The following is a 26,377-nucleotide window of genomic DNA, read 5'->3' on the forward strand; positions in this document are numbered from 1 at the left end:
TATGGGGGGCGGAGTCTTGGTGGTACAATGGTGACATGGTGTGTTAACGTAAAGGTATCGTAGTGTAATGGCATGATGATGCGTTGGCATGAGCAGCATCGCCTGTTCCACCTGCAGCTCTCTCCAAACACTCATAGATGTTTACTTTCCTTCCTCTTGTTTTTAAGCTCCATTCTGCTAAAAAAAAATGGAAAAGTTCTTTAAAAAATTAAAAAAAAAAAATTTGTCTGTTTGACACCAGGATAAAAGGGATTGTTTCTGATGTTATTGGGGCTGGTTCTGATAACTGTGATTAGAGTAGTCTGAGATCAGCCTTTGTTGTTCAGGTACACAGTGGCAGGACTGTTGCCACTTATAGCCTGAGCATTTGTCTGAAAATCTTAACGGCTTAATATACTTTGTTAGTTTTGTCTCTAACAGTTACTGTGTTATTAGGGGTCGAACGCCAACGGTGCACAGACATCTATTGTAACTGTTAGAATTTTTCATTATACACAGTTTCTTCCATGGGAGTCTATGGCAGCCCACAGAGACACTTTATGGATTTTTGTGAAAATTAGCAGATTGATTGAGGGCAGGTCAAGGTATCCAGACACTAACACTAGAGTCAGTTCATCAACCCATCTAGCACCACCAACAGGCCAAATGTGATGTTAGATTTTTGCCAGTAACTTTTGAACTGTTTGGCTGTTTGGTCTTTTTTCCTCACAATCCGTAGATCCAGCCAAGTTAAAAACAACCACCAATGTTAATTTATCAAACCACAATCATAACTCTCACCCGGACCGTAACCGTAACCCGGTTACTGTTTTTTGCAATATTTGGTGTGTTTTCTTTATTATTATTATTATTATTATTATTATTATTATTATTATTAATATTATTATCATTATTATTATTGATTATATTAATGATTATTATGATATGATGATGATGGGTATTTTATTTAAAGTGCTATAATCATTTTGACTCATGAGTTGATGTAATGTTATGCTCAACTGAAGTCCCCCTAGAGGAGGGAGGCTCGAGGGGTCAGTTTTTAAGAGGGGTCAGGGTAACAATGATGATTCCAGAAAATCAGGCCAAATTAGATTTTAATAAGAGGTTAGACCGTTTCTTGGTAAGCCTGTGCAAAAGAAGGAAAGATTCCCAATGATTAAATTGAACTTTTAAAAAAATGTAACCCTAACCCTAAGCGCAAACCTAACCGTAATCCATGTTTCTAAACATACGTGCATTTCAATCGTACCAACAATCATCTTTCAGAATACTAAAATATTTATGAAAACATTTGTAAGGACAATTCATGATCAAATCTCATCATATGCATGATGTATGGATGAGGCCTAATGTATTTAGCCAATGTTCTTCCTCCCAAAATTGGTAGCATTCCCTTGTATATCATGGGACCACACTGAGCATTGTATGTACTGCCAGGCTGCACCAGGGTCAGATCTATTTTTTCAATAGTCTGCATGAAGAGTCCTCCACCAGTATTACTTTGATAAGTTTCTGTTTCACATTTTGCCCACTTTGCCTCCTCCAGAATGAATCAGTCTTCTGTGGGCTGCTCTCATGACTGTGTGGGAAATTGGGAGATGCATGGGTTTTGTGTGCTCTAAATGCCAATATCAGCTGATTGGCTCAGCAGTGCCCATTCCCGTGAGCTCACCGAGAGGGCTGGGAGAGGGAGTCAAGGCCAAACCACATCACTCCAGCCATGTCATGTGACCATCAAGCTAGTCTTCAGTGTCTCAGCATGGGGGCTGAACTTGTATTTTCCAAGGATTCATCTGGAAGTGCCTGGATCGATTTCTCCATCAAACTTAAGCTCTTAAAGTGTTTTGTGAGTGACCAATAAAATGGGAAAAAATAGCCAAAATCCCTGGTCCTCGAAATGCAATCTATTATGTCATCTTATTTACCTGCTTAGCATTCTCAGCTCAGCAAATTACACTATTTTCTATATGTAATTAATTTATTCAGCTGAAATAGTTCAGGATAACTATCTTTCACAGAGATATGTGACAACAGCACCACCGTACTACACTATCAGTCTAATTCCTGGGAACCAGGAGAGGAGATATGATTAGAAACAGGGCATTGTACAGTATCTCTCTCACAGCTCCTTTCTGTTAGGTGTCACTATCCATAGGGCCAAATCACAAAGTAATGCAACCGTTCCTCATTTGTTTCAATAACAATATTCCCTAGCAACAGTGTCTTGATTTTTTGGGACAAATATGTACTTCATCACTAGATGTTTATTGTAAGGCAAGGATTCAGTCACACATGAATCAAAATGGCCCCACATTTTTAAAGAGACCCTGAAAGCACAGGTGAGCATAGCCCTGGCTGTGATCCTGCTTTGGCAAATTTAGCACATGGCCAACCTGTTATATTTGGAGGGCCTACAGCTGGGCCCCCGAGTGCCTGGACAAGGGTTTGATTATGTTTGTACAAGCGGGAAATCTTTATGGCACACAGCAACAATTCTCCCGCCGTAGCCCTGGCTTGCACCAGCCATTATCAGCTCATTTTAATTGCACGCAGGTATGCCTCCGCTGCCAGCCCATTCAAGCAGCAATCAAGGTGAAATGTAGCCCTATGTGGCATCTGATCTAGGAATTCATTCGCAGATTTTCTTTTCCATTTCATGGTTTTCATTTCCTGCTCCTCTGGATTCTGGAAGCATTTGTGGAACATCACATGGTTTTGGTTTACACACACACACACACGCACACACACAGAAAATCAACTGCAGTTGTGGGAAAGCACTGCATTTCACAGAGATAGGTACTTTCATCATTTTTATGGGTCACAAGGGCTTACAGGTTTTTACAAATAGGATATTTTTCTGGGCAGTGATGCCGAATATAAACGACGCTGCTATCGGACAGGAGTGATGAGGGTTTTGGCCAGTGTACCAAGAACAAGGAAGAGAGGAGATGGGCCTCAGTGGGAAAACAGTGGATCAGCAGGACATCTTATCAAAAGCAGAGTATCTCCCAGTATGCACAGAGCACAAGGCTAGAATACCACTGCTTTGTATAGACCACATCCAATAAAGGCAGTACAGGACTGCGCTAACACATTGAGAAACGGCACAGGTTAGATTCTATTTTACCTGGTTCTTCGAAGATTTCAGGGCCGAGCAAAAGTATTCAGAGCCTTGACTAATTCTCAAATTTCTCTGAATTACAAATGATAAATTGAAATTTCATTCTGTGTGATATTTTATTTAAAAAGACTGAACTAAAATGTAATTATTTTAAGGCGTCATATGTTTTACATTAGAAAATATAAAAAAAAGTTCTAAAATATGCTGTTTGAATAAGTATTCAACCCCTGTGCTATGGAAGCTCTAAGAGTACGTTACACAAATTTCTCAAAGGATATTATTGCCTTACCATTGGCTGCTACCTGTGAACCATTAAAGCAACTGTCACAAGTTCTGGATAAATTCCCACTGTGTTTAAGGTTCATTGGTCAGGCTATGAATTTGAAGGAAAGCTGTGAAAATAAAGACTAAAGAGCATTCTACAGAAGTTAGGAGAGGAAGTATAACATTAGGAAAAGCATACATGAATACATTAAGAAAAGGGTAAAAAATAATACCCAATAAGGGTTTGGATAGCCCAGTGGTCACACCACCAAGGCCCTGCCTAGAGAAATTCCATCCCTCAAAATTCAACATCCAAGCAAGAAGCAGACATGTGCGTGAAGCCATGGAGAGGCCAAGAATCCCTCTGAAGGAGGGACAAAAGTAGACAAAAGTAGAGTGAAGGTGCACAAGTCAACAATATCAAGAGTTAAAAAACTGGCCTCTATGAAAGGGTGGCAAGAAAGATACTGTGGTGATAGTTATCTTCCACCCCACAAGTGGGCAAATGAATCTCATATGTGATATATAGAATGTAAAGGATGTACTTAAAGGATGAGGGGACAGAATAAAATATGGCTGTTGATGCCTTGTGGAACATACTCTGCATACATGTACATGTGTGAATCTCATTACAGAAACAGAATTGTTGCTCAAAAAGAACAATCTCAAAACACATCTGGAGTCTTACAGAAAGCATGAAAATGATGCAACTATGATTTGTGAAAATGTTTTGCAGTCAGAGGAGACCTAGTAGATAAAGTTTTTTTGGCCAAAATTCAAAGCGCTAACTGTGGAGCAAACCTAGCCTGCCCATGACTCAAGAAACACCATACCTGCAGTAAAGTATGGTGGTGGCAAATCGTGTTGTGGGGATACTTTTCATCAGCAGGGACTGGGCACCTTGAGTAAATTTAAGGAAGGATGGATAGAGCAAAATACAGGGAAATATTGAAAAGAACCTGCTTCAGTCTGCTAAAACAGTGAAGCTTGGGAGAAAGGTCACCTTTCAGGAGGACAATGATCCCAAGCACAAGGCCAAAGCAACATTGGACTGGTTCGAGAACAAAAAGGTGAATGCCCTAAAGTGACCCAGTCAATGTCCTGAGAATCTGTGGTACTATTTGAAACTTGTGGTCCACAAGCAGCATTCAATTAATTTGAACAACTTGAAGCAAATATGCCAATTAGAATAGACAAGAATCACTCCAAAACACTATGCAAGACTGGTACATACAAGACTGGTATATTACTGTACCATAAAAGAGTTAATGCTGTTTAAAGGTGGCTCTATCAAATATTAATGTTTGGGATTTGATTACTCATGCAGCCACACATTTCTGTTTTTTATTTTCTTTAAAATATCTACTGATAAATAACTAATTTTGTCTTTGAATATTTACTGTTAGAGCATGTGAGTTTATAATAAAAATACTGATTGTAAAAAATATGCGTTAGTGTTATTTGTAATACTGGAAAAATCGCAACTTTCAAGGGCTCAGAAAATGTTTGCAAGGCACTGTATTTGAGCTGGATGCCTTTTTCCTTCAAATATAAAAGGTTCAATTACACTCACACAGCCTACAGCACACGGGCAATGTATTCAGTGGCAGTTTGTATACTTTTCCTTGTGAATATCATTTAGATAATAATCACACAAATTCTCATTATATTCCTGTTTGATTGAGGCTCTTTTGTGAAGCGGGGCACAATGACCTTGCACATAATTTCTCTCTGCCAGAGCTTTAGCTATCTATCACCTTTAGCTATTTATCAGCATGCAAATTAATTGTCTACAGAGGCACAAGGATAGATGCTAACAAACAAAACAAGGTTACTAAACTGCTGTGAAAACGGCAGGCTTTCTACTGATGATTCTCCCTATCGTTTCTGTCATTATACTGCACGACGGCAATGCTGCTCTCATTATTGTTAATTTCATTTTGTTATTCAGTGTCAAAGGTAACTCCTCATTAGCCTCATTTATTAGAAACTAATTGGGCACCAGATATAGGCCAGCTGTTATTGTGTTGCTGTCTTGCCTATGTGGCAGGGGGAAAATATAATTCCGTAATGTCATCTAGGGGTGAATTTCATGAAAACAGGAAAGTTCACATGTTTTTACAGTACAAGCAAATAATGAATCACATTTGTCGTGTTCTCTGACTACCAGTGGAATTATGGGCATCAATCTGAATTCTTCTTGTTAAAACAGGAAACTAAAATAAATAGCTTGATCCCTGAGATCTAAACTTCAGTAACACATTTTGGTTCATTGGCTTTCCAACCTGTAAAGTTTGGAATTATCAAGGCTGATTCACTCTCTCTCCATAGTTACACAGCTCTGTTATTCCCCCCCACCTTCTCATTTGATAGATCCCAGCGCCAAGTTTGTGTGGTTTGGCTCACATTACCAGGAAATGGTTCCGATTCTATCACAAGCTCTCTCCCCCCCATCATTGCAAGGGCCAATAGTTTGCCTCTGCTTACCTTACCTGTACTTCAGTCCTCCATTAACAGCAGGTTGATAGCATTTTTGTCAAGCCACGTGTTAAATAATTATCCTGCTTGCACAACCCCTACCATCTATACTGATAATGTAATTACCACTAATTAAGAGATGGTTGACAGCAATACTCACAAGCAAGACTCACGTGCACCAGTGTTTTAAAATGTTATACAGGGGATGTAAAATGTAGTTTGAAGCAGTGGGAAAGACATAAAAAATGAGAGCAGTCATATAATATATAACTTGCACAGAAATAGTTAAATAAATATTATTGATAATAGAAGTTGCAGTTATAATAATAATAAGCAATTGAGCCTCAGTTGGAAATGTACACAGTTGAAATGAAAATTCAAAGTTCTGAACTCTCTGGTTAAATTTTGAACATGGTTAAGTTGTGTAACAATCTCTTCTGCCACTGATTGACAGTACTATTGTTAGTATTGTTTTGCTGTTTCGGTAAGAGTTCGAAAAGTGTCTTCTGAAGCTGTGTCCCATAATTCCCCCAGTGACATAAGAGTTCTGTTTTCTTGTGAAAATAATTTGCCATTGTAACTGGATCTGCGCTTTTCATAAACAGCTGGAATCTAGAGTGTAGTGAGAGGGTTATTGTATCTATGCACTTGCCTGGGATCAAAAATCCTGACCGCCTAAAGAAATCTGTGAGATGGTTCACTGAAACATGGCTTCTTTTTTTTAGTTAGGGTTGTAACACGTTGCAGGTAATTCATGCCAGTAAGATACAGCGGCTTAGCAAAGAAAACTTTCAGATCAGTTGTGCGGGAGTTTCCTTGAAGAACAAATAAAATATTTAAAACGTAATTGTCTGTCCCATCTGTTGATTCATCCATCTCCATAGACATGCTGTGGGTTGTTTTGATTAGTTCATTAATTTTGATTATATGTGAAGCAGCAGACAGTAAAATGTATATCGCTTGAAGCCGTCTAGATGAGGGAATTTCCATTTTATTATATGTGTGTTTAAAAATGCACACAATTTAGGATTATTGGCTTTTTCAGTGGAGTATTTACACTTAATGCATGTATTAAATCTTGAATAACAAAGCTATTTCCCTCCTCAGTGTTGATCTCAAACCTTAAACTATATGCTTAACTTCTTTGTCTGATTTATTGCTAAATTGCAAGTTCTGAAAAAAAGTTGTAAATCAATATATTGGGTGTACTAGGTGGATACGGTTGCATTCTCACTTGCTCAATGACATGTTGTTCCTAGGGTGTGCATGTGATGTTTCATCCTTATTCTTCTTCATTTCGCTCTCCCTGTATTTGGTAATATAATTGTTTTCATAAGCATTACAAATGGCGACTCGGTTGTATAATTAGTCTCTTGACAGTGTTGCTTCAGTGCTTACAACGACCCCTGAAGGACAACAGTGGAAATAGAAGTTTCAATCCCAGCTGGTCATGTGAAATTGACAAACTGCTGGTCCTGATTGCATAGAAGGGCTTGAACTGGAACCCATCAAAAAAGGTTATCCAAACTTCACTGCTTGCAAAGAGTAATCCAATTCAGGTCTTGAGGTTATGTGAGGACAGACGGACTATTCTCATTTGGTGAATATCAGATCTGAAAAGCAGGAGAGCTGCATAGCAATGATTGAGAAAAAAAAAACCACATCTGATGACATACTCATGCAGCCAGGTGGTCATGCAATGCATTCTTTGCAAAAAGATTTCCCATGTCATACCCATAGCTGCTGCCAGCTGGCCAAGAAATGGCTATTGATTTTTCTCAAGGTTGGAGAAGGGATAGATCTTGCCCCTCTTTAACCTTCAGCCAAAGAAAGACACTCCCCAAAACAATGTAATTTCAGTGAACCAGTGTGGAAACTGACCCTCCTTCCCATCCCTTCCCTTCCCCTCCCCTCCCCTCCCGTCCCTCCACTGTGACCCAGGCCATTAAAAGGTATTACATCACACTCGAGAGGAGGGGGGAGGAGCAAATGAAAGGGCAGTGTGAGAGAGATAGTGAGTGCATGCACACAAAGGACTGACACGACAGAGTGTCACGCTGGGCCTGACGGTTCCTCCTCTTTACTCATTCGCCCCGGGCAGCTGTTGGGATGCGGGTGGGCGTGGTTCACAGCAGTGGCCCTACACCACTGACCCCTCTATCGCAGGTGACACAGGACGGCTATAAACTTGACTGATACGGGCATACACCACTGACACAGGGCTGACACCACGAATCAGCGGGATCGGGACTGCAGCCCATTTGACCTCTTGACCCCTTCATTGGTCGGCGAGGTGGTGAGGCAGAGGTGGACGTTGTGCTATGAAGGCTTTGTATTGATTTTAGTTTCTGATTAGGAAATCAATGCTTTCGATGACACCCAGGTGGTGGAGAAGCCACAGAATCAAGTCCAAAGGAAGGATCCGGACCTGAGCGCTGTAACGACGCGCTCCAAAAATGTGGCCGCCAGACCGCCGGTGGGTGCGGCTCCCATTTCCCCCACGCCTCAGACTGCCCAGAGAGGAGGGGGAACTGCGGCTGTTTGGGTCTGGCAATAACACTCTTCACATTGTAGCGTTTCCCAAAGGATGGCCTGGAACTGACAATATGGAATCATATAATGGAATACAGATGAGGACCTGCAACGGAAGATTCATTCTCATTATAAAGAGATCAATGGTGCGGATTAGCAAAGGTGATAGAACACGTCAAAAACATTTATAAATCTTAACATTTTCTACACACTCACACAGAAATACAGAGGTAGTTTTTGAGAATGAATGCAGCCAAAAACAATCCTCATCATTCTTGAATACTGGTTTCTTTTTTCATGCATATTTTTAAATCTTTCTCCAATTAGGAATTCCCAATTGAGCCTCTCAGGTGATAACTATTCCAACCATACCCTCACATCGCAGCCAAAGGATGTGCACTTCTCCGATACTCTCACGCATGAGCCAGTCAATATATTCAACACTACAGCCCACAAACTATGCCGGGAGAACTAACAGCAATCTGAGGAGAGCTATACCTTTCACTGAGGACAACGGCCACCAATCTAGGTGGTCGGACACAGATATAGATCCTAATTATTGTGATGTGTATCCACTTGTAGAATTAAATCCTGTCCACCTGCATAAAGCACCTGATAAGACTCAGATTGTGCTCAATGAATCCAGCTGACTAAGTACATTCGGTGAAAAGTGTAAAGCTTCAACCCCATGATCGACTCATCCATTTCATGTCATTCAAAGGAACCAGTTCCAAGGCAAACAAAAGTGTCGCATTTGATACATTTTAATTTGGAGCTTAGAGTGAAGGTACAGGATCAGACCTAACCAGAAGGTGAGGTTGTAGACACAGTATCCCTGATTTACATTGTGGGAACTGTAGGCTATATTGCCTAAGTTTCCAAATATTTCTAACAGCCACATTCTAAATTACTTTTAACTCACACATGAATGCCATAATGCTTCGGTATTGTGGTCAAACAACCATTTCTTAAGTAGTGATTGTACAAAAGGAAAAATATTATCACAGAATGATATGGGAGATGAAAATTGGGCAAAACAAATGGCCGAAAATCCTCGCAGACAGTGGTAAATAAATAAAAGGAGTCAATCAGAATTTTACACAGTATAAGATCTTACACTGACACTATTATATGCCACTACGACTCTACAGAATGGATTGGATAAGTAACACATTATGCTGTAAGTGTCAGAATAACACTGGTTCCTTTTAACACTGTGCTGTATATGGGAGTGCAGTCTGGTTAGGCCATTCTGGGCTAAAGTTTTACAAGTCCTCGGTGGGTGGTGTGAATCAATGAATCAACAATACCACCGTCACCTCAGTTATGTTTAATACGGGTTATGTCTCAAATTCCAGGTATATCAAAGGGTGCATTCTCAGTCATTACTGTAGGTGTTGAGACAGCTGCCAGACTCATACAAAGACACTGGGAAACACCTAATATTTCAGATGATAAAGAATGAGCTGATGCAATTGCACAGACATCATCTTATTAATGTATGCTTAACAGGCTGGATGGTAGGTATGAAAAAATGTTATCACCATGGGACCTCTTCTGGCTCCACATGAAAATGTCAAATAAGCCCAGTTAATAATGTATCTTTCTTCTGTTCTTTTTGTGGTTTCATTATTGTCTTCCCTCTTAGCAGAGTAGACCCTGTTGTGTGGTGCTTTCTAATTCTACTTTCCAATAAACCTGCTTCCTGTGAAGTCACAGCTCATGCAGTTATAAGCCTGCTTCCTATGAAGTGACAGCTTGTACAGTTATAAGCCTGCTTCCTATGAAGTGACAGCTTGTACAGTTATAAACCTGCTTCCTGTGAAGTCACAGCTCATGCAGTTATAAACCTTCTTCCTATGAAGTGACAGCACGTATAGTTATAAGCCTGCTTCCTATGAAGTGACAGCTTGTTCAGTTATAAACTTGCTTCCTGTGAAGTCACAGCTCATGCAGTTATAAACCTGCTTCCTATGAAGTGACAGCACATATAGTTATAAGCCTGCTTCCTATGAAGTGACAGCTTGTTCAGTTATAAACCTGCTTCCTATGAAGTGACAGCTTGTACAGTTATAAGCCTGCTTCCTATGAAGTGACAGCTTGTACAGTTATAAACCTGCTTCCTATGAAGTGACAGCTTGTACAGTTATAAACCTGCTTCCTATGAAGTGACAGCTCGTAGTTATAAGCCTGCTTCCTATGAAGTGACAGCTCGTACAGTTATAAGCCTGCTTTCTGTGAAGTGACAGCTTGTACAGTTATAAACCTGCTTCCTATGAAGTGACAGCTCGTAGTTATAAGCCTGCTTCCTATGAAGTGACAGCGTGTACAGTTATAAGCCTGCTTCCTATGAAGTGACAGCTTGTACAGTTACAAGCCTGCTTCCTATGAAGTGACAGCTTGTACAGTTATAAACCTGCTTCCTATGAAGTGACAGCTCATACAGTTATAAGCCTGCTTCCTATGAAGTGACAGCTTGTACAGTTACAAGCCTGCTGTGCCTGCCTGTTGAAGGCTCTACCCCTCAAAGGCGCCAGGGCTGTAGACTTGTTCCATCATCGGAGGGGTGAAACTCTCAGGCGACACTGGCGAGCGCCGTGTCTGCTCAACTCCGCTTTGGCAAAGGCTGGCAAAGAGCTGGGATCGCCGTGCTGTCTATCACACTCCAGAGGTGGTGCCGAAAAGCTCGCTTCACCAGGACATAAATCCCGCGGGATTTCTACCCCGTCCTTCAGGAGAGCAGCTAAATCTGGGCTAATAAGCACAGCTCACCAGCGAGGCAGAAAGGGCCGGCGGGCCATCCCCGTTCACCAGCGTTCATTCCACATAAATCATTTCGGCTCAGGGCCTTTTGAAGTGGCTTCCTCAGCCTGCCAACAGGAAGAGCCTCGCTCAGCGTTCATTCCAGGGAGGGGGAAGCTAACCCTCGAGCGTGGCTGCCTGTGGCAGGCGCGTACCTTCATATGACCAATATGAATCCAACCACAAAGCAGAACAGAATCAGTGATGCCGCGGTATCTACTTTGTGATGTTTTCTTTGCTTTTGTGTAGCTGCACATGGTGGGGTTGTGATGTTTTGGTGGCACCCGGCCAGGAAGGAGGGCCGTGATATAATGTTGCTGCCCCGTAATGTTACACTCTGCACTGGTGCCGCTGTCAAATTAACATCATAAACATTATGTTCGTCTGGAAATGGCCGAGTAACAGCAGATGGTTATGAGCGTTAGCGCAAAAAGAACATACCCTGCCAAAACACCCCAATGATCGCTTCTCCAGTCCTGCACTGCAATAGCCACTGTTGTGCATTTTGGCATATGGCAGTCCCAGTATTTAAAAACGTTTTAATTGCACTTTACACCTTAATCGACGAATGGTGCTCTCCCATCTGACCCAGTGCTCTGTTGCGCTTGGATGGGTCCTGGCACCGGTCGGGCTGCAGCTCTGGGAGGGAGGGTGGGGGGGGGGCGGAGGAGTGGGGGAAACTGGGGGTTCACGTCAGGTAGCTGGTAAAGCAGAATATGCTCAGGTTTTGTCTAGTTCAGGTTTTGTTCTTATGCATAATTCACTCATTGCCATTTATTTACTTATTCATTCTATTTTACAGAGGACTGGAGTGTGATGTTGAGACCTTTTTTCTTGGCCACCGTACAAGAACGCACTTCTGAGAGAGCCTATATTTGGTTTCCTCTGCAGTTTTACAGATGACAAAGGCTACCGGGGTCTGCTGGCTTTATGGCCAGCGTTTGTCCTGTTGGCCTCATGGCAGTATTGTGTGCACACAACCCACCCACACACACACACACACACACACACACACACACACACACACACACACACACACACACACACACACACCCCCACACACACACACACACACAGCTCTCCACGCTCACTGTCTGAATTATTCATTATATAACTCACTTTCCTTGCAAAGCCACAGGGCAATCTATTGGAATCTAAGAGCAAAATACTTAATTGACACACCATCACACACACACACACACAGACACACACACACACACACACAGACACACACACACACACACACAGACACAGACACAGACACACACACACAGACACAGACACACACACAGACACAGACACAGACACAGACACACACACACACACAGACACACACACAGACACAGACACAGACACACACAGACACACACACAGACACAGACACAGACACAGACACACACACACACAGACACAGAGACACACACACACACACGCACAGGCCTTTCCAAGCGAGCGGTTGCCTGAGACTTAGAGGGCTGTGCGCACACAGAGCACACAGAGCGACGGGGCGGAGTTTGACTGCAAGGCACGAGGCCGTAACCGCAACAAACGGTAAATCAGACGGTTCCCCGTCACTGCTGTTTACGGAGCGCAAGCCGCGCGCTGGCTGGGAGCAGCGCTGGAGCAGCCCCCTGGCAGCCGCAGAGGAAAGAGCGCGGGCCGGCGGGATGGCGGGATGGCGGGACGGGAGCCAGCGGCGCGTGACACGCACGATATACGCGACGACGGCGGTTTGGGAGCGGCGGCTGCGGACGGAGGCTCTGATCGGCCGCGACACGCTGCCGCACGGCACGTGCAAAAACAGCGGCTGTTTCGCTCAGGAGGAGAGCGGCCCTCCGCTTTGGCGGCTCAAGCGCTGGCGATGGCGTAAGAACAGGATTAGCGGCGCCAGAGCTCTCTGGAAGCGGCCCTTCGCATGCTATCCTTCTGAGGTTAAAACGGAACACAAGTGCAGTTCTTTTGATATTTTTTTTTCCCTCCGAATTACTTAAAAGCTAATAGCTTTCATCAATCACGTGATAAACCGCCAGCACTTTGTCACGGTTTTTTTTTTTTTTCCCCTTTATTTTATTTTGTTTTTTTACACGCTGGCTGATTCCAGTTCTTTAATTCTGTACTTATCTGTTAATTCGCGAGCGAGGCTTCGCTTTGATTGATGAGGAGGAGAGCGGGAGCGGCTCTTCCCTGTGGATATCAGATAGCGGGACTCGCGCCGGCGCGTTCATCTTTATCGTTAAAGGCGCACACTTCGTCTCCGGCGAGGCAGGGTAACCCAAGAGCCCCCTTTTCCCAGAAATGTGCCGACGGCGCCGCGGTCCCGGCGATGGAGAGGTCGGTCTGGCGGGGCCCGAGTCGCTCGAATTCACCTCTCAATTTCCCTCTCCTCGGGACTCTAATAAGAAACACTTGACATCGCGGCATGCCCGGACTGCGAGCTTGTTGTCCTCTACACAAGGAGAAGAGCGTGAGCTTGGCAATAGAATGAAGTGACTTGAGAGAGGAAGAAGGCATACAGAGGAGAGAGAGAGAGAGAGAGAGAGAGGGAAGCAACACTCAGACAGGGTGGCGATCCAGCCGCGAGAGGAGCGCTTTTATTCAAATGAGCAGGAGCTATTCTCCACGTGTAGAGAAACCACTCAGAGCCCATCTAGCTCCCCGCTGCGCTACAAGAAAGAAGCGGCTAACCTCCGACCTCTTGATACAAGAGCAACTCAAGTTTAGCCAGCAAACAGTTGGCTTTCAGCTACCCTTTTGTTAAGGGTTTCATCACTCACAACATCAAGAAATGTCAACAGTTCCCATGTGATGCATTCTTACTTTCCAATTTATGTGGAGCCTTGTGCTGCGCAGCTGTTCAAAAGAAAGTCAGGCCATGGCTGTCGACTGTCTGTAGAATTTACGCTCACGTCGGATTTTCTCCATTAGAATTCTTTCCAGAGACGCGCGCTTCTTTCACGGGTCCTAAAGAAAAGCGAAGAACTACAAACCAATTCCAGAACTCCAATCGTCAACCATTCAGATTTCAACCACGTTGAATCCAATTTCAATCCGTTTTAAGTAACCAAATCGGACTGCAGTAAAGGCGGGGTCTTTACGTGTGCACCACACGTACCACGGATTTCCCCTCCAGTTTGGTTAGAGATGGTGGCGCGTGAGAAAGGGAGACGGGGTGTGACTCGAGCAGGGGAAAGCAACCGCACCCAAGCAAAGAAAAGAAAAGAAAAGAAAAGAAAAGGTGACAAAAGATTTGTTTATATGCAGCCGGCGGGCTGTGGAAAATGTCACCTGCAAGCCCCTGTGCATAATTTCTCCATCCTTATTCAACGGTATTTTTTGCGGGCGTTTGCGGGGAAAATAACGAAATAACCTAATAAACATATAGATTGTCTCAAAGCAGATTCATATTATTTCTCCCCGCACCCCCCCCATCCCCCCGATATGCACATTCGGCTTTCAAAAAGTTGTACCTGCGGTTTAATGCGGAGCTTTGAACGCAGGTACGCGCGCGGCTTTCAGGGGGGTTTTTTTGAACAGCGGCGCACGCCGCAGACGCTTGACCTTTAAAGGCCGCATGAATAAACGCGCGGAGCTCCGCGGGCTCGCCGCCGTCGCTCAGAGCGCCGGGTAATGGGGGCGGGCCCCGCGTAATCACATTCAGACGCTCCGCCGGCCCGTCTCCGCACGTCCGCCAAAAAGCGCGTCCGGCGGCGCCGTCCGTCCGTCTGTCTGTCCGGAGAGACCCCGCGCTCAATCAACAATACCGGCGGCGGAATGAAAAAGGAGCGCGGCCCCTTTAAGGGAACGGGCGGCACTCTTCTCAAGGACAGGGCCGGTTTAGGGAGGCGCATCGCACGCTGACCGAAGGATCGCTGTAGCACGCGAGCAAAACGAGATGAAGTTGAGGCGTGTTTAGATTTTAGCTCAGTGACAAATGGATTACAACATACAACACAGCGCGGCCGTCATCTTCGATTACGACCACTGGCAAGGCATTCCTGCCACAGAGAGAATGAAGGATCTCGCACTCGACATCCTGTCATGCCTGTCCACAGCGATTGCAGCTGCACACCTGCCATTCCACTAAGACCTCAGAAATGAAAACTGAAAACGTGAACCTTCATTTCTCAAAGCCACTTCCAAATGGACTGAGGCGGATCGTGTTCCAGCCAAACGCTGTGACTGACTAATGGAGACCCTGAAAGCCCTGGGGTGAACCCGGGAGACTCGCAGCCAATTACCACTCAGCAGAGCCGGTCCGGCCCCTCCCCGCCGCACGCAGCCGCGATGCCGCCGTCCTCACCAGGAGCCCTCGGGCTCAGCCTGCTCAGGGACCTCGCTCCGCCGCACACCATCACCTGGACCGTCCCCACCGCAGTAGAAACGAACCTCGTTTATTCCGCTCCATTCTGAAGCACGCGTAAAGGGGATTGGAAAAGAAAAAGTTTTTTTGCTCGGTACGTTGGCGACGGCGCGGTCTGTAACAAGCGCTCGTCCGGGAGAGAGCGGGCGGGCTCTCGCCCCCGCTGCAGGCAATCGCGGCCCGTTCCCCGCCGCTCTAGAGCAGGGGTTGTTTTTGGCGCCCCCCGCAGGACCCGTCACCCTTCAGACGTTCCTCCCACGCCCCCCCCCGCCCTCCCGACGCACGCGAGCAGCAGCGTCGGCATGTGCAGGAAGAGTTCTCCTACGCCTCTCAACTCGGAACCCGCAATTACGGGTAATTATTCCAGCATGCCATCGGGCTTTGTGCCCCGCCAGCGCGCGTACACACGCAAACACGTCAAACATGCCAGGCCCCCCCCCAAAATAAAAAACTACTTGCACAATGGCAGCACACATTTATAGATTTACAAGACAGACCTTTATTAAATCGATCACAGGCCTGCAGTAAATGGATATGAAACCAATCGCGAGACGGGGAAGTGACAGACTGATGGATATACCAGCCAATAAAGAGGCAAGAGTGATGATGTGGTAAAACCCTCATCACGGTCTGTGAGAAATAAAAATAAAAAAAGGGGTCGAAAATAAAAAAGGCTTTATTTGGTCAAAGGTGCTCCCCATGGAACGAAACTGCGATGCACATCTACTGCATATGGTGGGGGGTTCCTCTGAGGCTCGTTCCTGTACAGCCGAGGGAATAGCATGGAGCAGCCTATTCGCACAGTACAGCAAAGGAAGGCATCTCACAGAACATTACATGGTAAGTGCACTGTATCGTTTCGTGCCGTAATATATTGAAATAAGCCTAACGCTGCCCCCTGCTGGTCATTTAAAGAATCCATAATGAAGCGCTGGTAAAAATTGATTAGTAAGGGAAGCTGGCCCTTATAAAAGGCACATTTTATAAAATGTTCAATCACAATAATAAAAAAAGATTTATACTGTATTACCTTTCTTCTAAAAGTTTATCATGTGTAATGCCTTTAATTTTCTATTGTGCTTTTTTATTAAATCAGATCATGATACAGTTCATAACATTTGCTTATGGTACCTGCTTGGGGGAAAAAACACTGTAATAAAAGGAACAAAATCTGCTTTTATGGAATGGAAGCTTTTAAAACCTTGGAAAAGTTTTACAATTCTAAACACAGCCGCTTCCGCCAAATGCATGAACCAAACTCCCCGAGATGAGATCCAGGAACTGCATCACCCTGCACTGCAGTAGATGCAATGTCCTCAGCAGCCTCCGGTACTTAGCAAGCTCATAATGTCAAACTGCATTTACTTTACACCCTCCAGCTCACAGAAGCCCCATCCCAGAGCACTGGGGGAGTGCATTAAAGTTTATGCGTATAATTAAGCGTGAAATGAAGCCCCTGTCACATGGACCCGTGCATTTGTGTGTGCAGGACTGGCGGTGATGGTCAACCTCCGGCCTGCCGGAAAAGTTTGTCAACAGGCGGCCGCCTTGTCCACTTCCTATTGCAACATTAAGGGATACAGGCAGCGTCACAAACGTCTGACGTTCATTGAGATCTTCGGAAGAGAGCCGGCGGAAAAGCAGTCGAGATTTACAACGTTCAGTGTTTATTTTCAATATTTATCACAAAAAAAGTCTTCAAAATGCAGACTATCATCATTCTGTATATAAACTGTACACAAAAGCAAGGCACTATACATGTTTCTTTTGAATTTGCAGAGAAATAATTGTTCAGAAAATCCATGCCATTTACATGTGCTTTGACATCAACACCCAGAAGATAGCAGGAGATGATGGTTACCACAGGAAATTCAGAATGCATGACACAGTTCTTACTGTAAGTGGCATGGAGAGCTTCATTCGACAACAGAGCTATTTTTTTGCCCACTAATCAACATTTGACACAACCCCCGTCAAAGTGAACAGTTTCTTTTTTGCTGTTCTTTCTGTTTTTTTTTAACCTCCACAGAATACTACATTTTCCAATAGGGCGTTTATTTAAATAAAAATTATTTATGACACACGAACACACACAAAATAACCTCAGAAAGAGCGTGCTATAGAAGCGAGCATACAAGTACGCGGCTGGAGGTCAGTCAAGGGGAGGGCTGTGTGGGGGGGGGGGGGGCTGTGTGGGGGAGGGTTGTGTGAGGGAGGGCTGTGTGGGGCTTGGTACTGAACTAATAAGTGCATGTTAAGGAGTGCACCAATCGCAGGCTCCTCCCACTCCAGAAATACTCACGGCTCTCCCAAACGGTTACCAAACGACAAGAACGCAATACAAAAAAGAAACGGAGAGAGAAGGAAAAATGCTACAAGAGGCTGGCAAACCTCCACATCCTCAAAATACTTTCCCCCCCTTCCTCTCTCGCTCCTGGGAACCATTTGGGAGAGTCCAATCTTCGGTGGGGGGGTCGGGCGAATGGGTGTGTGTGTGTGTGTGTGTGTGCAAGAATGAGTGTGTTTGTGTGTATGTGTGTGTGTGCACGTGTGCAAGAATGAGTGTGCACGTGTGTGTATGTGCGTTTGCAAGAATGCGTGTGCGCGTGTGTGTGTGTGTGTGTGTGAGTGTGTGTGTGTGTGTGCATGTGCGTGTGAGGGTGTGTGTGTGCATGTGCGGATTTGGGGGTTTAAAGTGATCTCAGTGGCAGGTCCAGGCCCACGGCACACCGGCTGCTGCCGTCGGGTCAGAGCTCCCTCCTCTAAAACAGTCCTTTGGCCTTCTTCACGTTCACCTGCTTCCACCCGGGGAGGGCCTCATACTCGTCCCTCGTCATCTCCAGCGCCTTCTGCAAAACCATATGAGCCCGTTTGAGACATGTCAGCAGAGAGCTAGATGGAGAGGGACCAGTGACTCATAGGCACATTTCACACCAACGGTGTTAAAACGGTGTTTTACATCAACCCTGGAAATACCTAAACTCCAAACTCTCAAGTGCCATTTTCATCCTGAATAATTTTCATAGTGAATACATTGTGACAGAAGAGCAGAAAAGCGTGAGGTTTCGATGCCATGCACCGTACCTCAAGCTGAGTAACACTCAATATAAACTGAATCAGGGTCTCAATTCGAACAGAAAGGTGAAATACGACTCGTCACAAGAGCAATTTTACACGTGGCCAAGCAGTGAGAGATGGGTCACTTCCATGCATTTCATCAAGTCAAAGCATGAGGTATTTTTATGGAACCGTTTAATAAACAGTTTAGAACTGTTTAAGAAACAGATATGAACCACCTACAAAATGAAGCCTGCGGACACCAATACAGCTACCATTACATTGCAATATTACTACCACAAGGAAAAGCCAAACAAGATGCAACTCTAAACTAGTGTGTGAAAAACCCCATGCAGTAGACATTGTGGAAAGTGACAGTGACGCCTCTAGGTCTTTGACCCACACCTTGCTGGGTTAGAGAGTAAAGAGGGGGAGGGGTTTCGGTGATACACAAGCAGGGGAAATTATGGGAGATGAAATCCATTAATCCGATCACAGATCAAAGAAATGCCACCAAAAAAAAAACAAAAATACAAAAAAAAACAGGTCATGATGCTGTGTGTGGGGCAACCTGTGCTCAGTGCTTGGAACTCACCTTCCCAGAAGCCCCTACACCCTGGAAGGTGAAGTGAAGAGTTACAGCCATGAGTGTCTACACACAACAGCACCCTCAAAGTACACGCTTATCTTCTCAATGGTGAAGACTTGGCCTTAGCCATAAATGACTGCACATAACTGTTAAAGTACACTCGTATATACACATTTACCCCATGAACCTCAGACATAAAGACATCTCTAGTCTTCTAGAGTCTTCTATGCCCTCTGGGAAACCGGCCTACATCTCTCAATCTTACACACACGCACACGAGCATGCACAAACGCACACCACCAACACTGATCTGATTAAATTAATCTGTAATTACAGACACACAGCACACAGCAGACAGGCACCTGGATATTGCTGCAGGGTGACCATGTGTAGCATGAAATGCCTGAGCCTCTGCTGTGAAGCGCACCGATCAGGAAACAACATGGCTGCCGCGCAGCCACAGTTTTACCAAACAAGCCAATGTGCACGAGAGACGTTCAAGGCCAGGGAATCCAAAAAGGAATTCGGCTAGCATGAAATCGACGTGTGTGGCCCTCCTCAGAGAACGGGTCCCACCTGCTGTGGGGGAGCGGGCTCTTACAGAGGTCTGAAGTTTTAAAAAGGCTCTCACACCAGCTCTGGCCTTGAGTGGTCTGGGAGACCACGTTCTTCCCAAATCCACCATTATAATCTCTAAGCTTTTCATCTCACCCAGTTTGCTTGCACCTGGCCTCTCCTTGGCGGGTTCCAAGAGTCCAGGCCCGTGCGCCTTCTCGCTGTCCTCCACTGCCTTGATCGGTGACGTAAGGCCCGAGCGCAGACGAGCGCGTGACGCGCATTCTGACGAACGCTGCCAGCGAGGTGTGGCGGAGCGCTTTTTACGACGGGTAACGTAAGGCAAGGTAATAAGGAGCGCGTCATGCCCGTTTCCACTGCCAGCCTTTTTCTGTTGCAGTGTTGTCATACCCTGGACAGCTGCGCTAGAAGTTGAGCCGGGGTACTCGGGGAGGGGAGGAGCCAAGAGACTTCACGAATACACAAGATGTTTTAAGCTCTAAAAACTCTCAGCAGCAGGCTCATAGAGAACAGAGCAGCAACAGCTTTACCAAAACTGGTGCTCTTTCAACAACAAAGAAAAAAAACCGCATCTCACAGAAACACAGCTAATACAGCTAGCCCAGCTAACCCTTTATCAGAGCCTCAAAACATCAACACCTCTGCAGCAAACAAAAACAAGACCATGTAAGTAGTCCACTCCTCTTTCCTGTGGACAAACCAAATTTTATTTTAGGAGAGTTTGCCTCTAACAGTTCCATAACACTCCATATTCTCAGAAACAAAACCGCAAAGGTGTGTGTGGGATGTGCATGACCCTAATTCAAGTACACTGCCGTTTTCAGATAAAGGGATTTTATTTGCCCGCCAGCACAGATGAAGGGAATGAGACACACTGAACATCGTTCATTTCAGTTCCTCTTTCCAAGGCTCATGGGTTTGGCAGCGAACCCTTTTCACACGGGCGACCGCCAGTAGTGATGAGAAAATAAGTGAGAAGTGACTGGTTTATTGTGAGAGAGACAGTCTCCCCGGACCTCGGATCATTCAACATGGCCTCCGTGCCTCAGAGGTCAGCCTGGTACTCAATTGAGAACACATCGAGGACAGAGCACTGCTGTGAAATAAAGCCATGTGCACTGGCAGCCTCTGCTACTTCATGAAAATTGGCACCGTTAGGGGCTGGACATAATGTGAAGCAGAGTGCTGGCAACACCCTACCCATGCCAATATTCATAATATAAAATGGGTTTGTTCCAAGCTGATTTTTTTTGTTAAAACACATGAATGGATATCATTAGATATAGACTGGTCTTGTCTTACCTTTCTCCATTTATTTTGTCATTAAGCAGAGAGTGTTCAATCTAATTTTTCAGCTAGCATTGCAGTTTTAATTTAAAAAAAAATTTTTAAACATTTTTTTAAATTTAGGGGCAATTTTAATCTCCACGCACAAATAAGTGAAATGCCAGAGAGCCCGCTTTAAAGACCTGGAAATTTAGTCAAGGAGGCAGAGTGAGGTTCGGTGTTATTACTGTGGACTGCATACAGTGCTTTGATATCAAAGACGTTTACGTTAGACAAAGGTGCAATGATATTAAAATCATGTGCAACCTTTCCATTTAGCCATGGTATACCATGAATATTCACACAGGAGCTGGATGGCCGGGTGGCCAATCAGCATCCAGGACCAGAACTATGGATTTTACAATAAAAAACTAAAACTTAAACAACAAAAAAATGCATTCTTTAATATTAGTTTACAGAAAACCAGCACCCAACATGACTTGAAATGTAGTGATCCACCGTTCACTAAAAGAAAATAGATAAATCAGTCCTTTCCTTTTTTTAAGGTGAATGCAGTGTTCAGCTCATTGACACAATTCCCATACCTGATAAAAACTAAATTATATCCCATTATGATGGGATACTGACATTCCCCAAGATGGGTGAAGCCACCCTTCATGTGTTTCACAAAGCCTCACGACCCTATTGATTCCATGACTCATATCCCAGGAGCCTGAGCGATGTTTACTTGACTGGGTACCGGGTTAATCAAGTGAAATTAAGTCTGGCATGGCTCACTTTGGCACGGCTAATAAATTATGCATTAAAAAGAGCTGAAGAGTGAATGTTTGTAATGAGCAGAGCATGAGGAAGGGGTCTCACCTCAAAGTCCTCATCAGACAGGTAGATCTCCAGGCGAAGGGGATCGACGCCCTCAGGCAGCGGCCGGGCCAGCAGGTCGGGTAGCGGGTACGTGGCCTTGCACAGCCGGGCCAGCACGTCCTCCACCAGGATGATCTGGTTGCACACCTCCGCTTCCTGACCGACCCGAGACCAGCACAGCCATCAGAGAAAAGCACGGACGGCCATAACACACAGACAGTGCAAATAACCTCATGCTGATCAATAATGTTTCATCAAAGATATGCTAATTCTGCTTAAAGGAGTGAATGACAGCTCATTTCATATTTGCATGGACAACATGGTCAGTCAGTGTGTGGACTGCAAGGCTGAGTTTGGACAGTGTGTGGTCAGTAAGGCTGAGTTTGGACAGTGTGTGGTCAGTAAGGCTGAGTTTGGTCAGTGTGTGGTCAGTAAGGGTGAGTTTGGTCACCAGTGGTCAGTAAGGCTGAGTTTGGACAGTGTGTGGTCCATAAGGCTGAGTTTGGACAGTGTGTGGTCCGTAAGGCTGAGTTTGGACAGTGTGTGGTCAGTAAGGCTGAGTTTAGTCAGTGTGTGGTCAGTAAGGCTGAGTTTGGTCACCTGTGGTCAGTAAGGCTGAGTTTGGTCACCTGTGGTCAGTAAGGCTGAGTTTGGTCAGTGTGTGGTCAGTAAGGCTGAGTTTGGACAGCGTGTGATCAGTTAGGCTGAGTTTGGACAGCGTGTGATCAGTTAGGCTGAGTTTGGTCAGTGTGTGGTCAGTAAGGCTGAGATTGGACAGTGTGTGGTCAGTAAGGCTGAGTTTGGTCAGTGTGTGGTCAGTAAGGCTGAGTTTGGTCAGTGTGTGGTCAGTTAGGCTGAGTTTGGTCAGTGTGTGGTCAGTAAGGCTGAGTTTGGTCAGTGTGTGATCAGTTAGGCTGAGTTTGGTCAGTGTGTGGTCAGTTAGGCTGAGTTTGGTCAGTGTGGGGTCAGTAAAACAGAGTCAGCCGTCTAACCTGGTAAGTGTGTGGTAAGGAAGAGATCGGAGCTCACCTTCTCTGTGATCTCTGCTATGTCCTCGCGGTGTTCCCAGTTGGGGAACATGTTGGTGAAGGTGAGCGGCTCCAGGCCCGCGTGGATCAGGTACGACTTTGGCGGCTTCTTCTCATTTTTCTCTGAACACAGAAGAGAAATGGGGAAAAGGGCTTGATGAAGACTGCTGACACGGCTGAAAAGTCATGTTTGAAGCGCAGTATGATAGTTTGTGTAATTGCTGCCCCATAACTATAGGTCAGTATAAACTGAGGAAAAACATACTTTTGTTCTGCTATTTTCCATGCCAGTTACAATATTCACTAATGTGGAGTGAGACTGTTTTCTTCCTTTTAAATGAAGAGAACTTCTGAAAAGTTAATTATATAAATGACACAAGATAATCATTACTGATCAGTCGATCACTGTACATATCCAAACCCAAAGTAAAAGAGAAATGCAATTATCGTGTTAGACTGCTAGTCATATTCGAGGGATGACTTCTGGAATGTTAACATCATGACACTGTGCTGGGCTCTTATCTCTTACCTTGGCAGTACTGTAGCACTGTCTCCATGGCGCACTTCCTGTCTCCATCCCAGCGAATGCGGGCGGAGCCCGTGCTCTCACTGTCCTGGGGCCACCAGCCCTGCCACAGGTAGACCTCATGGTGGTTGTCCACCAGGAACAGCGCTATGACAGGGGAAGAGGAAGTGACATCACATCTTAGTGACTGCAAGAATTAACTGTATTTGATTGTATGTATAAGTGTGTACACGTGTGTGTGTGTGTGTGTGTGTGTGTGTGTGTGTGTGTTTGTGTGTGTGTGTGTGTGTGCACACTATATACCTGGCTGGGATGCGGTGTACAGGTCCTCCTGGAGGAAGGGCAATGAGGTGACTAGCTCAGGCACTCTGGAGGGGTAGAAGAACTCTGTGGCAACAAACTCCCCCGAGGAGCTGCTCAACTGAAAGAGCCGTGGTGTGAAGTTGAATTTCCCTGGGTCTGAAACCACACACACAAATCAGAATGACTTCAGTCTTATTGCCCAAGGCCGAGAGGCCAATACTGCAATGTGGGTTTTTTTTTTTATAGATAGAATTCAATTACCACCCTTGAAATTCAATTCATTCCAATAACAACATATTTCTGCCCTGGTTTAACACACATGATGGATGGATGATAGTTACTGAATTAGTTAAAATTACCCAGCGCTGTTTAAGCCGACACTGCTTCATACCTGAGCATTCTGTACACTGATTTTAGCCTGTAGGTTCAGCATGGTTCTGTGTAAAAAATAAAACAAGCCTGGCATTGGTCAGCAGGCTCTCTGACCTACCCTGTAGCATGCAGTCGTAGGCCTTCCGGTCCCTCCTGCCCAGAGCTTCCCAGAAGCCCGCAGGCTCTGCTCCTTCATCACACTCGTGAATGGTGACCCGGCTGCTGCTGTGTAACCCTGTCTCCAGGGGACACCTACAAACACAAAGAGAATAGGACAATCTAGCTGTCCATCACTGGACGAACGAATTAAAAGGCTCCACTTAGCCATATACACAGCTGAACGCATTAGTCAGTTTCCTGCAAACTACTCTGCAGACAGGTAGAAGGGCTGAATTTAAGAAATTTCCAAAGAAGGGCAGACTTGCTACGAAAGTAGCAAGACCCAGGTGGAAGGTGTTTTCATCAAAAGCATCTGCTCAATTAATAAATGTAATGTAATTACAAAATGTCCATAGATAACTGACAGAAATAAAATGTTACTGACAGTTTAAAATGCTAGCACACTTTGTTCATCACCTGATTAGAAACCTTGTGAACATTTTTTAAAATAACAGGAAAAAGGCCGCAGCTACAAGTTATTTCATTACTTCCAGTCTGTGAGACTCATTACCAAACCATCGCTGACATCATTTCCTATGTGCCTAAAAGCGGCCGGCGACAGATTAGTCACAAAATGAGGTCAGTGAAAGCGGAGCAGCTGATCCAGCTGTGACGGGCAGCGCTGTTTCGGGCTCGCTCACTGCTCTTTGATCTTGTTGGCTGCGGTTCGGCCCACGCTGCGAGTGTGTGCCTGCGACTTGCAGCCCTGCCACAGGTAAATGATGGCCTTGTTCACGTTGAGGGCGATCATGGACGCCCGGGAGCGCAGGCTGCTGCAGTGACACGGCACCTCCAGCAGGTGGCCCTCCACCGGGACCTCCCCTCGCACGCAGTACAGCCGCCAGTCGTCTGGACACAGGAGGAGAGACGCGATTAGACTCCGACATGCAGACAAACCTGCATGCTCACATGCACGCACACGCCATTACAACTTAGCTTCCAATAGCCAGGGAAATGGCTCACACAGTTTTGCTGCTTTCCTTACATTGTCAGGCAGCAACACCCAACAGCTGTGAGCAATAGCTCCAGCCAATTGCAGAAAGGGAGGCACGTCTTTAACCAACCCTGGACTTCCCTGGACTGAATGGCAAAGCATATTGGAGGTTGGTTATTAAAGCCATTGTGACAGGAAGTGTAGTGCAAATGCACTGCACTGCTTGCTATATTTGTTACTCTAGTTTACTCTCTATCGTAGTGCAATAATAAAATCATTGACTCTCTATCATAGTGCAAAATAGCTTTAAATGTATTTCTTATACAGAGATTGTGCATGCCTTTCTTTCTGGGGCCACATCTTCAGCTTTAAAAATAAGCCACAGATACCAACCCAGTTACGCACACGCCTGCATGCTGACAGGACGTGGTTTTCACATCGCAATTTCTGCTTTTTTCAATTTCAGTAATTCCTTTGAGGTCATTGAAAAGAAATGACAGGTCTTGAGTTTTTGTCGAAGAGGAAACAAAAAAGAAAAAGAAAAGGAAAATAAAAAGGATGAAAATAAACGTCTCCGGTTCAAAACCACACCTAAACCGATAACCTCGTGGCATCTCATCCAAATAGACCCTAAACCAATAACCCCAAAGCATCTTATCGTGCAGCCCCAGGTCTGTCATTTCCTGACCGAACAGTGATGGAAAATTACAGCACTGGAGCCACAGCTCGGTGTGTCTGTATAATAACAGGTACACAAACAGAGAGGGGGAATCAAAACTCTCGCCTTGCAAAGCCAACACGCACGCTGAGGTTTCAGACTGCACAACACTCACAGAACAGATGTAAGGTTTTCTCTGTGAGACTTTAGGTAAACTCTGCTAAGCCTGGTGGTACAGCAATAATTTGCTGCCCTCGGACTCAACCCCACTCAAGCATAAAACCCCCTCTGTGACTCCATGGCTCAGAGACAAAACTAATTTACAGCACACACACCCTTGCACCCTTGTAATCTAAGAGATAACTCTTCCTCACAACAGAGGTTCAAGATTCAAACGAGCAGGCTTTGAAGACAAAACAGTGAAACGGACACAAACCACAAACGCTTTATTTATCAGTGGCCCACTGTGA

General features: G+C 45.0%; 1 protein-coding gene across 16 annotated transcripts in view; it reads right to left on the reverse strand.

The window, feature by feature from the left end:
• Nucleotides 1-17,201: 17,201 nt before the first annotated feature.
• svila (supervillin a) overlaps nt 17,202-26,377 on the reverse strand; it is a 98,736-nt gene continuing 89,560 nt past the window's right edge. For 13 of the 16 annotated variants that reach the window (XM_064332389.1, XM_064332390.1, XM_064332380.1 and 10 more), the window contains 8 exons: nt 24,957-25,164; nt 24,275-24,408; nt 23,785-23,940; nt 23,485-23,628; nt 22,957-23,078; nt 21,928-22,083; nt 19,210-19,230; nt 17,202-18,406 (listed from right to left, as the gene is read on the reverse strand). In XM_064332389.1, coding sequence (XP_064188459.1) covers nt 18,320-18,406; nt 19,210-19,230; nt 21,928-22,083; nt 22,957-23,078; nt 23,485-23,628; nt 23,785-23,940; nt 24,275-24,408; nt 24,957-25,164 — 1,028 coding nt within the window. In that variant the 3' untranslated portion in view covers nt 17,202-18,319. The remainder of the gene's footprint in view (nt 18,407-19,209; nt 19,231-21,927; nt 22,084-22,956; nt 23,079-23,484; nt 23,629-23,784; nt 23,941-24,274; nt 24,409-24,956; nt 25,165-26,377) is intronic. The other 3 variants (XM_064332379.1, XM_064332392.1, XM_064332393.1) reach the window with 1 other exon arrangement.

This window comes from Anguilla rostrata, chromosome 4, assembly GCF_018555375.3.
Source record: "Anguilla rostrata isolate EN2019 chromosome 4, ASM1855537v3, whole genome shotgun sequence".
Classification (NCBI taxonomy): Eukaryota; Metazoa; Chordata; class Actinopteri; order Anguilliformes; family Anguillidae; genus Anguilla; species Anguilla rostrata.